The 13,619-nt window shown below is 39.3% G+C and overlaps 1 protein-coding gene across 1 annotated transcript in view; it reads left to right on the plus strand.

Moving 5' to 3' along the window:
* The window catches only part of ankrd13a (ankyrin repeat domain 13A), a 51,727-nt gene that overhangs the window by 11,481 nt on the left and 26,627 nt on the right, over positions 1-13,619 (plus strand). Inside the window, exons 4-8 of the mRNA XM_043715517.2 lie at positions 1,281-1,326; positions 2,853-2,996; positions 4,123-4,312; positions 10,977-11,043; positions 11,670-11,751. Of these exons, the coding sequence (XP_043571452.2) occupies positions 1,281-1,326; positions 2,853-2,996; positions 4,123-4,312; positions 10,977-11,043; positions 11,670-11,751 (529 nt within the window). The remainder of the gene's footprint in view (positions 1-1,280; positions 1,327-2,852; positions 2,997-4,122; positions 4,313-10,976; positions 11,044-11,669; positions 11,752-13,619) is intronic.

The following is a 13,619-nucleotide window of genomic DNA, read 5'->3' on the forward strand; positions in this document are numbered from 1 at the left end:
AGTAAATTCAGTGATGTCCACGCCTCTTGACTGAATATAGTAAAAATGACTGCAATTTTAAAACACTAAGTTATTGACATTTACATTATGGAGACCATTAAGCTCTATGTGCTTAATCTCATCAATCTTAATAGTAGGTGAGACTAAGCAAAATTAATTGGAATAATCTAGAGGAAATGATTAGGTGTAGCCCGATAGGGAAAATGAAAATATTATACAATAGTGTAAGATACTTGTGACCAAAGTCAGGCATTGTTGAGTTTTTATGGAGGAAGCTTTTTTGTTTGTTCTTGGATGCAGCATCACTAGCTAGAACAGTCTTTATTCCCTATCGCTATTTGTTCAGAGGGCAGTTAAGAGTCAGCTACATTGCTGTCAGCCTGGAGTCTCACATGGGCCAGATCAGATAAGAATAGCAGATTTTCTTTCCTAATGGGTTTTAGTGAACCAGATGGAGTTTTTATGACAGTCAGCAGTGGTTATATGGTCGTTAATAGGCTAGCTTTATATTTTAATGACTGATTTTTATTGCTATGTTGGAATTCAAACCCATGGCCTCAGAACCTCATTTTGGATTATGAGTCAAGTGATACCACCACTACAATAAAACTTCCTTATGTCAGTACTTCCTGAATTTTCTTTTCCAATGTGACCCCAGTTAGAGGCTTTAAAATTGTCTTGACCCTTCAGTGAAAATTGAGAGGTGGGTGCTGTGAGCATGGGGGCCTACCTGTCAGAGAAGGAGCACACCTGTTAGAATTCTTTCAGAGCTGTGTGGGAGCGTTGCTACCTTGGAGCTTGCAACACCTAAGTTGCAGCTCGTGATCCCATTTGAGGTCCCAGTTCCCCATTTTAGGAAGCCCTACTTTACATGTAGCCCATGCTGTAACTAACCTAGGAACATTTGATGATAAGGCAGTTAATTTCCAAGCAATAATGTTTCTCTCCCAAAAAAAGTCTTAATCTATGCTACTTAATCACTGAGGATAGGGTAAAGGGTCAGTTTTGCTAGATTAACTTTGCCATTCTTTTGACTCAGTCGTGCCTCTTACTTAGTTTTTTTGATGACCACTAGCAGTTATTATTTAAATAAAAGATTTTTTAAAAAATCTGATTTACACTACAGTAAAGTGTAACTTGTATTAACTGGTATAAGCCTATCAGGTGTTGAATTCACTATTAGTTGAGGATACAACTTTCGTTTTCTATTTTAAAACTCTTCACAGCCCTTAAGACTTTATCTGCCTAATTGCCATTAATTTTACAATCTTTTTTAACAGACTTCTGATTTCTACGTGGAAATGAAGTGGGAGTTTACCAGCTGGAGTAAGTGTTGTTTAGTTTTTACATTAGCTAATTATTGGTATGCCCAAATTGACAGTGAATCTAATGCAGATTTCTTATTTTTAAAGTTCATTTGCTCCCAACTAATGCTGCCCTAGTAACATGTTTAAATAAATGAACTATTTGAAATGATTCCCACCTTTTTTAAAAAATGTGGGATTATACCTGGTTTCTTGCCATGATAATGACATTTCTGAGATTGAGTTTAATGTGGGCATTGTGAGCATCTACCCACCTACGTTTGGAGTTTCCAAGCTATAAAATATTCTGTATTTCTAAAAGTGACCTTTTGCTTTTCATTTTCCCTGCCACAAGATTCAGTCAACCAAGAAAGTAGGCAGGCAACTTACTTAAACTTACTTGTATTGGATGCAAAGAGATGTGCTAGAAACCTTATCTACAGTAAGGTTTGCTGTATGTGAAAGTATTACTTTTTTGATTTGGTAGTTGTAGTCCCAATATTTAAGAAGTAGCTACAGTCAAAATCTGTGTCATCAGCCTAAATTGATGCAAATTGTCAGATGTCCAATTGAGATTGAGGTTTTGATGTATCACTTTACCACATGCTATGCTGTCACTACAATGCAGTGACAGCTTGCGTATACCTGAAATATAGTGTCTTTATCATTGTGAAACATCCCAAGGTACTGAACATTGTCAACAATGAAACCACACAAGGGGGAGAACAGTATGATTTGAAACAGTATCCTGCAAACATGAGAAAGGATTGACACTGAGGAAATTTGATTGGATCCAGTACCAATATATTTCTCATTTATTTGAGCAGGCCTCAGCTTGTGCTGCTCCTCTCAGTATTTAAAATTGTCAGGATCATCCTGCTGCCTTAAGGTGAAATACTCCAGATGCTAGAAATCTGAAACAAACAAGAATGCTGAAGAAACTCAACAGGTTTGGCATAATCCGTGGGGGAGAAACAAAGTTACAATTTCAAGTGTGGCATGAATTTTCTTCAGAAATGTTCTGAACAGTAACTCTGTTTCTCTGTCCACAGATGCTGCTAGACCATCTGAGTTACACCAGCATTGTATATTTTACCCCTATTGGTTGCAAGTGTCCTTCTGCGCTTGAGCATATTTGAATTCCTTCTGCTTTGAAAGAGTCAATATAATTACCCTAACATTATTGTGAGGACTAATTGGATTTAAATAACAACTCTCTTTAAAAAGAGCCACTGTCATTGTCAATCATACATTTAATTATGTGAATTGCTTTAACTCTGAAGCTTCTAACCTTGAAAACAGCCATCAAAGCCTTTCAAAATTTGTTAATTTAAACTGGTGTCACAGAATTGACTTAAACTTGTGCATTGTGACTATATGTAAGGAGAGAGGCACCAAATTAAATGTCAATTTTCTATAACAATTCATGGTAGCTAAGGTTTCTAAAAGTACAAGAAAAAAATAGTTTTTCCTTTTGTCTCATAAACAGTTTTTTAAAATGATCTTCTTACCTCTGCATATTTCCTCCATTCTTCTCACCTTTTCCAGTTCCCCTGGTGTCAAAGATGTGCCCAAGTGATGTGTACCGTGTGTGGAAGAGTGGTGCCAATCTGCGAGTGGATACAACCTTACTGAACTTTGAGAACATGAAGTGGGAAAGGGGACATCGTAGCTACATATTTCAGGGCAAAGGTGAGTAGTTTATTTCTTGATCTTCAGTAGGTAGCTCTTAAGTTTTTAAATTATTTCCTCCTCCATCCACCACACATCCACCCCCCTGAGGTACCCACATTGCTTAATTGTCTGGTTTACAAAGTCATGGGACAATGTATAGGGACTAGGAAAGGCAATAGGTCCATTAAGGCAGGTTGATCGAGCTATGTAAGGAGTGCAATGAAAATTTAGTAAACTGAATCCTGGGATGGCAGGACTGATGTATGGAGAGAGACTGAATTGGAGTCTAGAAGAATGAGGGGTATATCATAGAAACCCATAAACTCTGTCCAGACTGGACCAGTAAATACAGGGAAAATCTTTTTGATGACCAGGTAATCCAGACGCTGGGGTCCTCTCTGCCATTGAGTATGGTTGAGGCCAAAACATTGAATGTTTTCAAGAAGGAGATCAATATAGTTCTTGGGGCTAAAAGGGCCAAAGGATATGGGGTAGAAATAGAACAGGATTCTGAGTCAGATGATCAGCCATGGTCATATTGAATGGCAGAACAGGCTTGAAGGACCGAAGAGGCAGACCTCCGCTCCTTTTCTCTGTTAAACCATTGTGAGAGAGCCTCTCCTGGCTTAGCAAGTAAATGCATTGCCTCCTCCAAGTCAGTGATAAGTCTCTGGTTCCATCCTGATATTAGCTAGGGTGGCTCTAGTCATGTTATGATTGGCTTCTCTCCTCAGTGATGAAAGGTTAGGAAGGGAGAAAGGGGAATGATCAGACAGAACCTCCCCTCTGATTGCTGTTACATTATGCCAGCTGGGAAACATGTAAATACCATCTTGGACAAGGCCAGTTCAAGTTTACCTAAGGTGACTCTCATTACTAAAAAGTCCAAATCCCAACGTTTGAATTCATATGATTAAAAATTATCTTTTATCCAGGAGGTCAGCCCTTGTAAAACTATATTCTTAATGTGAATTAGGGACAAGTGAATCAAGTTCTTAGAAAAAAAAAATTGAACTCAACCCATAGGTATTAAACAGCTAAATATTTTTCATCAAATAATATGAATAATTTTTAATTTATAATAATGTTTTGTTAAGTTTCTCAATACCACTAAGGTTGCCATAATTTTTCTTTTTGATGACAGCTGACTCAGCAGAATTTATAGAGGTAGACCACGAGAACCAGGTTGTAGACCGAGAACATTTTACACTCTCACAAGAACAACAAGGCCTCGCTTTATCCTCCGTCAGACCAACAAAGGACCAGGTTGCAAATCGTCTTACATCCCCTATCGTTTCTACGTGCCTTGACACAAAACATATATCCTTTGAGAGGTAATACTAACAATACTAGGCATCTCTGAAGTTCAGTGTACAGTCTGATGCAACTACTAAATGAAAGTCAGGAGGAATCTGGTTGGTCAGATGTGTTTTGTTGACAGATTGATGGACTACAAAAGACTCCGTGTAATTCGGATGTTTTGCTGTAGATGATAAAACAGCCTTTACCCTCCCCTCAGGACTTCATGCATAATTATAATAATTGAGATAAAATTATTAGATTCCAGTCATATCCAGGATTGACCAAGTAGAAGAAAGAATGAGACAAACTGAGAAGTAATTAGCTGGCCATTAATATAGGCTGTGACATAGAAGAAAACAAATACTGTCTGAGTCAAGGAGTGCCATATGTTTGAGGCTTTGGTGACAATTGAGTGTAGATATGTCAGAAGTGGTCACCTACCTGTGTGAACTATGTTTTTGCGAATGCTTTATACCCTACCGGTAAACCTCTGTTCTGATGTAAGAAATACTGAATAACACCTGACGTGAATGATGACAAAATGAGCTGACCTTGCATTTTGTGATGTGTAGCCAATTTCATTTGATTTGTAATTTGTTTTGATAATTAACCATTTTTTTAAAAATAGTGGCTTCAGTCACTTTGTAAAACTAGGCATCAAATTCATAGTCAGTCAACTGACATGACTGAAAAATCAGAAATCATCGTGTGTGGTGTGCATCTAAGCTCCAGGTTCACTTTTCAATATGATTAAGGTCAACATTCACGCTGTACACACTTGTTATTTTGTGATGCTGCAGGACTCTGACTAGAAATTGCAAGTTTCCAGCAGTAGACAAAGTTTCATCAGCCACCCATACCATGCTCAGTCCTGTAAACAGCTGCTACAGACCACTACTTAGTTTTTTATTTTAATAAAGGCTATTTTGAGATAGTACTATTAGTAATGATTTGAGTACCATTTATATTTGGTAGTGATCAATTTTACTTTTTTTTTGGAAAGCCTGTTTGCTGAATGGAAAGAATTTATTCTCAGATGATACCGATTTGTTATGAATATAGTCAAAACTCTCTCAGACTCCTAGTTATGAACCCCGAATGTAATGGACTGTCTATTCTGTTCTTAAAGGTGATCAATGGTCAAGGTAGGTTTTCTGGAACAAAGCCTTAATTGCCACTAGGGTAAATGTGGCATTATAAGTGTCACCCAAACCTTGGCAGATGAAATTTGGAGATCGATTAAGAATTAAGTTTTCTTCTGGTGCAAGAAGCTTGCAGAAATAGAGTTCTAAACTTTTAATTCCTTTTCAAATGAAAGCAGCGTGAAGAGACTGCTGTTTTCTTTAAATACATTTGACTCATTGAAGTGCAAAAAATGTGGAGAATTGTCACATTTTGGTTAATGTGTAATAACAAGTAGTACGATCTTTTGTAATTTCATAATGTTGTTATGGAGATGGTTGCTTAAGACGTTTCATTCACCTCTGTCCCTCTTTGTTTTAAGGAAATACTCTTCCCTGAATGTCTATATTTGACTGAAAAGACTTAAAATGAAAATTTCTCTTGTTATTCCTTGTTTCAATAATACCTTCTGTGGCGAGGTAATCTCTTTGTAAAATGATTCTTTTGGAATTGAGATTTTTAGGGCAGATGAATGAATGATCAGTCTTCTTAAATAATTTGACATAAATTAAAAGAATGATGTCAGGAATTAAGGGCTTGTCATATCAGGAGTAGTTGACGACTCTGGGTCTGTACTTTAATGACTTTAGAAGGGTGAAGGGGTATCTCATTGAAACTTACAGAATACTAAGAGGTTTGGATAGGGTGGATGTGGAGATAATGTTTCCATAAGTAGGAGAGACTAGGACCCAAACATACAGCCTCAGTGAAGGAATGACCCTTTAGAGCTGAGATGAGCAGGAATTTCTTCAGTCAGGGTAGTTAATCTGTGGAACCCATTCCCACAGAAGGCTGCGGAGGCAAAGTTGTTGAGTGTTTCATCCCCTGTCTGGGTGACATCCTCCGTGCTTGGGGGCCTCCTGTGAAGCGCTTCTGTGATGTTTCCTCCGGCATTTATAGTGGTTTGTCTCTGCCACTTCCGGTTGTCAGTTCCAGCTGTCCGTTGCAGTGACTGGTATATTGGGTCCAGGTCAATGTGTTTGTTGATAGAATCTGTGGATGAGTGCCATGCCTCTAGGAATTCCCTGGCTGTTCTCTGGCTTGTCCTATAATAGTAGTGTTGTCCCAGTCGAACAGACTACTACGACCACTAAGACTCATAACAGCACACAAACCAACAGCCACTCTCAGACAACAACTCACCAGGACAAAGGACACGATACCCAGCATGAGCAAAACCAACATAGTGTACAAAATCCCATGCAAGGACTGCACAAAACACCACTACATAGGACAAACAGGAAGACAGCTAACGATCCGTATCCATGAACACCCAACTAGCCACGAAACGACACAACCAGCTATCCTTAGTAGCCAGACACACAGATGACAAGCAACATGAGTTCGACTGGGACAACACTACTATTATAGGACAAGCCAAACAGGGAATAGCCAGGGAATTCCTAGAGGCATGGCACTCATCCACAGATTCTATCAACAAACACATCGACATGGACCCAATATACCAGCCACTGCAGCGGACAGCTGGAACTGACAACCGGAAGCGGCAGAGACAAACCACTATAAATGCCGGAGGAAACATCACAGAAGCGCTTCACAGAAGGCTCCCAAGCACTGAGGATGTCACCTAGATAGGGTGCAACACGTCTGCAACACAAATTCCCAGCTCGGCGAATAGAACCACAACATACTGTTAGTTCCTGATTCATAAAGGGATCAAAGGTTACTGGAACAATGCAAGAGAATGGGATTGAGAAATATATCAAACATGATTCATTGACAGAGCAAATTCAGTGTGTTGAATGGCATAATTCTGCTCTTATACCTTATTTCCTTTATGGTAGCAAATTGGAATATTTGAACTATTTGAGTCGTGAGGTTTGAATTAGATCTGTTTCCGAGGTTGTGACCAAGAACATTCTAGATTCTGCAGGCAGTGTCCATAAAGATCAACAGATGTGCTCACTGAGTTCTTTCTTGCTCATTCATTGGTTTGGTTCAGTTGTTCTCATTCATTCGCCCTTGTGTCCTCTCCAATTTCCTGCTCTTCACCCCACTTTTTCATACATCTTCTGTGTCTCATTCTCTCTCCAAAGCCCACAATTATAATCTGTGATATTAACCAAGTATCTGATTTGTCACACACAAATGCTAAATTGATTAAGATTTGGAGACGCCGGTGTTGGACTGGGGCATACAAAGTTTAAAAATCACACAACGCCAAGTTATAGTCCAACAGTTTATTCGGAAGCACTAGCTTTCGGAGGGCTGCTCCTTCATCAGATAGTTATGGAGAATAAGATTGTAAGACACAGAATTTATAGCAAAAGTTTACAGTGTGATGTAACTGAAATTATATATTGAAAAAGACCTGGATTGTTTGTTAAGTCTCTCATCTTTTGGAATGACCATGTTGGTTTCAGTTCTTTCATATGTAAATGGCAAAAAAAAATTTAAGTTCACTTGAGAATATAACTTTTAACAATTGGTGTCATGTTGGCCCAGATAATGTATTGAAGGTGTTAGCTTCCCTGTGTGAAGCTGTCTGTGTCACAATGGTCAGACTGATTCTAATCTAAAAAACGGATTTACAGAATCTTACATGGATTCATGCAGTTTTTGAACAAAGTAAAATGTAATCTGCAAGTACAAATGCACCCTACAAACTTATGTCTATGTGAGTGTGTGGGGGGTGTGTTATGATTGCCTGTGAGAGAGTGTGTGTATGTGTGTCAGTACAAAGAGGTATAAAGTCTGTGAGAGGGTGTGTGTGGGTGTATGAAAGAGGGTCTGCATGTGAGAGAGAGAGAGAGTGTGTGTGTGTGAGAGACAGTGTGACATGAACCCAAGGCCCCAGTTGAGGCCATCCCCATGGGTACCGAACTTGGCTATCAGCCTCTGCTCGGCCACCTTTCATTGTTGCCTGTCCAGAAGTCCGCCTTGGAGTTCAGTCACTCGAAGGTCCGAGGTCAAATGTCCCGGACCGCTGAAGTGTTCTCCGACTGGGAGGGAACGTTCCTGTCTGTTGATTGTTCTGCGATGTCCATTCATCTGTTGCTGCAGCCTCTGCTTGGTCTCACCAATGTACCATCCCTTAGGGCATCCTTGCCTGCAGCGTATGAGATAGACAATGTTGGCTGAGTCGCATGGGTACTTGCCACGTACGTGGTGGGAGGTGACCCCACGTGCATTAATGATACAACCATTACACATGGGGTCACCTCCCACCATGTATGTGGCAGGTACCCATGCGACTCAGCCAACGTTGTCTATCTCATACGCTGCAGGCAAGGATGCCCTAAGGCATGGCACATTGGTGAGACCAAACAGAGGCTACAGCAACAGATGAATGGACATTGCAGAACAATCAACAACCAGGAATGTTCCTTCCCAGTCGGAGAACAGTTCGGCGGTCCGGGACATTCGATCTCGGACCTTCGGGTGACTGTCCTCCAAGGCAGACTTCTGGACAGGCAACAATGAAAAGTGGCCTAGCAGAGGCTGATAGCCAAGGTCGGTACCCTTGGGGATGACCTCAACCGGGAGCTTGAGTCATTTCACACTATAGGTGACCCCATTGCACTTTTATATACGCGCGCGCACGCACATACACACACACACACACTCACTTTTATACCCCTTTGCACTCACACATATATACACACTCTCTCACAGACACTCATAACACACCCCCCACATACACATAAGTTTGTGGGTTGAATTTGTACTTGCAGAATTACATTTTACTTTGCTCAAAAACTGCATGAATCCATGTAAGGTTCTGTAAATCTGTTTTTTTAGATTAGAATCAGTCTGACCACTGTGGCACAGACAGTCTCACACAGGGAAGCTAACACCTTCAATACGTTATCTGGGCCAACATGACACCAATTGTTAAAAATTGCAGTCTCAAGTGAACTTGAAAAAAAGTTTTGCAATTTACATATGAAAGAACTGAAACCAACATTGTCATTCTAAAAGATTAGAGACTTAGACAATCCAGGTCCTTTTCAATATATAACTTCAATTACATCACACTGTAAACTTTTGCTATAAATTCTGTATATTACAATCTTATTCTCCACCTGATGAAGGAGCAGCCCTCCGAAAGCTCGTGCTTCCAATTGATTGTCCATGTATAATTTGAGTTACATCACACTGTAAATTTTTACTATAAATTCTGTGTGTTAGGATTGAGCCCTCCACTACCACCTGATGAAGGAGCGGCGCTCCGAAAGCTAGTGTGCTTCCAATTAAACCTGTTGGACTATAACCTGGTGTTGTGTGATTTTTAACTTTGATTAAGAATGGCTGTGGAAAATGGGTTACAGAAAGGCTCATTCTTAGAAATCATAGAAATCTTCGTTTTGAGAATCTGAATCGTTCCTTTAGGTGTTGAAGCAATGAACTTGTTTGAAACACTATTTTTGGATGGGGTAGCAAAACAATTAAGGAAAGGCTAAACAGCATCAAGCTTAGCTAAAACACATAGTTGGTTTCTTTTTGAGAAATTGCACTTGTCTTTTTTAATTTTCCAAAAAGACATTCCAACCTGCTGTAATTCTGATTTACTTGGACAATTAGAAAGTGAATGGTCGTGTGTTTTTTTTTATCATTTGAAACTAAACATCAGACATTCTACAATGATAGTTTAGATTAGATTAGATTACTTACAGTGTGGAAACAGGCCCTTCGGCCCAACAAGTCCACACCGACCCGCTGAAGCGCAACCCACCCATTCCCCTACATTTACCCCTTACCTAACACTACAGACAATTTAGCATGGCCAATTCACCTGACCTGTACATCTTTGGACTGTGGGAGGAAACCGGAGCACCCGGAGGAAACCCACGCAGGCACGGGGAGAATTGAAAAGAGTGACATCTTTTAACTTGTCATTTGGAGATTAAGTATGAAAACCTTTAAAGTTGGAACTGTTGCTTACTGTACTCAACAGTTTCCAATTTTTAAATAGGAAAAGTGTGAATAGACCACTGACATGATAGACTAACTTATCTGTGGATATATGTAGAGCTCAAGCAAAAAAGACCACACTTCAAAGTAGCTTTGTTGATATTTATCAGTAATGTGATTTATTTTTCCGGTTGTTTAGTTCTGAGGTTGACTTAGCTGAAGTCGACAATTGCACAAAATTTGTTTCCAATATAGTAAGGATTCAGAGAGAAGTAAGAGCTCGTGGTGCTGTATCTTTGGAGCTTGGGACTAATGAGTAGGCTGTTTTGGGGTCAGGATTTGATGTCGTTCTTCTACCTTTTGTGGATGAGGTAAGAACATGGAGTTAAATGAAGTTATTTAAAAGTCCTAACCTAGATCCGAGGCATGGTGTGTCTCATCTGGACAGTGGACATTTATTCTTTTGAATATTTTGCAAATACTACTTTTCAAAAACAAATAGACTGGAGATTAATTTGTTTCAGTAATTGAAAGCTAGGTGTGTTTTGCTTATAGTTGTACTTGCCAAAGATATATGGGAGGAAGAGATGTGATATTGAGAAGGTGAAAAATATGGTTAACTCTCTACTTATCCCATAGGAACAAATGTGGATTCTGGGGCTGGCGGACAGACAAGACTGATGTTGTTCAAGCATATGAGGCCAAGGTACAGCTAAACAAGACATTTCTGGTTTTCTTTCTTCCTTGTATTTCAGTCCACTTGAATGAAAACTCTTGAGGGAGGTATCCACGGTTTCTTGTAATCATCTCCTTTTTCTTAAGAGATAATCACTTCATGATGGAGTTCTGGGACACCAATGAAAGAGGAAAAAATGAAAATAGATTAACAATATCCAGATAAACTCTCATAGATTCTAGCTGCAAATTCTTGTGTGGGAAAGAGAAAGGGGGTGGGGGGTAATCAGTACCAGCGTTTAAGAGTACCGAGTGGGATTAGATAAACAATTTGGCAGATTCATCTAAAGGTACGTGCTCCACAAACGAATAGACTGTTAGTAGTTTTGCTAAAAGGTCATAGCCTGAAACGTTACATTTGTTTCTCTCTGCACAGACACTAATTTGCTGAGTGTTTAAAGCATTTTCTGTTTTTATATCAGATTTCCAGCATTCGTGGTTGTTAGCTTTTATGTTGGGTCTGTTGATGTCACTATTTAGTCTTGTACATTCAATGAAATACTAAAAGGTTTGCACATTGTGAATTTCCATTTCCAGGAAATAAAGGAGAAAAATAAGGGGTGAAATGAATGAGCATATTTGAATGTATTTTTCTAGGTTTTCACTGTGAACAATGTTGATGTGGTAACCAGAAGCAGAACAGAACACCTGACTGACGATGAGAAGACCAAATATAAAGGTATAGAAATAAACCAATGTGGAATTGTGTTCTCTGATATTTAAGAAAGACCAGTTGATCCAGCCTGCTGCTTTGACCATATTTAACTTGCAAGTACATATTTTTCTTCAAATGCCCCCACCCCCCCCCATGAAAAGAAAACTGTTGGTGATCTTTGAATTTGGGTAAAATTTAAAAAGATAATCTTTTTTTCTCAAATGTAAATGGAACACAAATCCCAGGATGTAGCTTTAGCATTCCAATTCACATGATGGAACTGTGCTCCATTGTACACCACAGCTAATATTCTTTTGGTTTGTGAGGATTAATCATATTTGGTAAAAATAGGACCATATCATAGACTAGCGCTATCCAATATAATTTCAATGCAAACTGTATTTGCCACATGGTACAAAATATGCCCAGTATTTTATAAAACAAAATGCACAATCTTTTGAAAATTAAAATTTTAAACTATACAATTAATACGGATACACGTGTAGCCAAAGACAAGAAAACTGCTTCAAAGGTGTTCTGTAAAATGCATACCTGTTTTGCAAAGGAAGCCTACTGCCTAAACTCTGATATGGTGGTGACAAATTAATAACTAAATTATACTATTTCTGTTTTTCACCCAGAGGGTGGTGGTAATCTGGAACTCATTGCCTGTAAGCATGGGAGAGGCAGAAATCTTCATAACATTGAAGTAGTATTTAGATGTGCACTTAGATGCCAAAACATAAAGTTTTGGAAAATGGAATTAGAATAGTTGGTTGTTTTTAACTGGCATGGACACAGTGGACCTAAGGGTTTTTTTCCATGCTACAGATTTTTATGACTTCATTAATATTTTAGCAGGCTTGAGAAAAGAAAAGAACTTGTAAATCTTTACATATTAGTTGACTTTTGCTTTGCTTAGTTGCCATTTGTAAACATAGCACCTGGACATTTGGCTTGTGTAATCTTTTGATTTTTATGTTAAAGCACCTTATTCCTTTCAGTCACTCTTTCAAACAGATCTATAAACTTGAAGACTGAACACATTTGTATGTTGGTGCATTTCCCCAGCTTGTCAAAATTGCACATTTTTAATCCTCACTGACATCCATGCAGTGTAGTCTGTCATTCACTCACTTAGTGTCTTACTTTTAATAACTCCAAACACCAACTACGAAAAAACAAGCCCTTCAACGAGAATTGAATTGAATTAAATTTACTATCACGTGTACCGAGGCACAATGAAAAGCTTTGTCTTGCGAGCAATACAGGCTGATCACGTAGATAAATAGCATAGATAAGTAAACAGTGGCAAAAGCCAAAACACAGGTACAGGCTAAGAGTTTGAGTCCATTCAGCATTCTAACAAGAGTAGGGTAGAAACTGTTTAGAAACCAGCTGGTGCATGTGGTCAGGCTTCTGTACCTTCTCCCCCATGATAAACATTGTAATAAAGCATTGCCAGGGTGGGATGGATCTTTGAGAATGCTGGCGGCCCTTCCTTGACAGCGGGCCTGGTAGATGGGAGGTTTCTACAGAATCTACAGATGAGAGGTTGGCCTTTGTGATTGTCTGGGCGAAGTTCCCCATTCTCTATAGCCATCTCCGATCTTGAATGGTACAGTTGCCATATCGGGTAGTGATACATCCAGATAGAATGCTCTCGATGGCGCACCTATAAAAGTTGGCAAGGGTATTCGCCGTCATGCCAAATTTTCTCAGCTGCCCAAGGAAGAAGAGACATTGTTGGGCCTTTGTAATCAGTGCTTCCGCATGAAGAGATGACCACTCCCAGAAGCTTGACACTCTCCACTCATTTCACCTCTGCTGTTAATGTCTAGAGGGCATGAGTAACATCCTGCCAAAAGTCAATAATGACTTCCTTGGTTTTG

This window comes from Chiloscyllium plagiosum, unplaced genomic scaffold (genome assembly GCF_037043375.1).
Source record: "Chiloscyllium plagiosum isolate Xiang-an unplaced genomic scaffold, Cpla_swu_hap1 HiC_scaffold_24, whole genome shotgun sequence".
Classification (NCBI taxonomy): Eukaryota; Metazoa; Chordata; class Chondrichthyes; order Orectolobiformes; family Hemiscylliidae; genus Chiloscyllium; species Chiloscyllium plagiosum.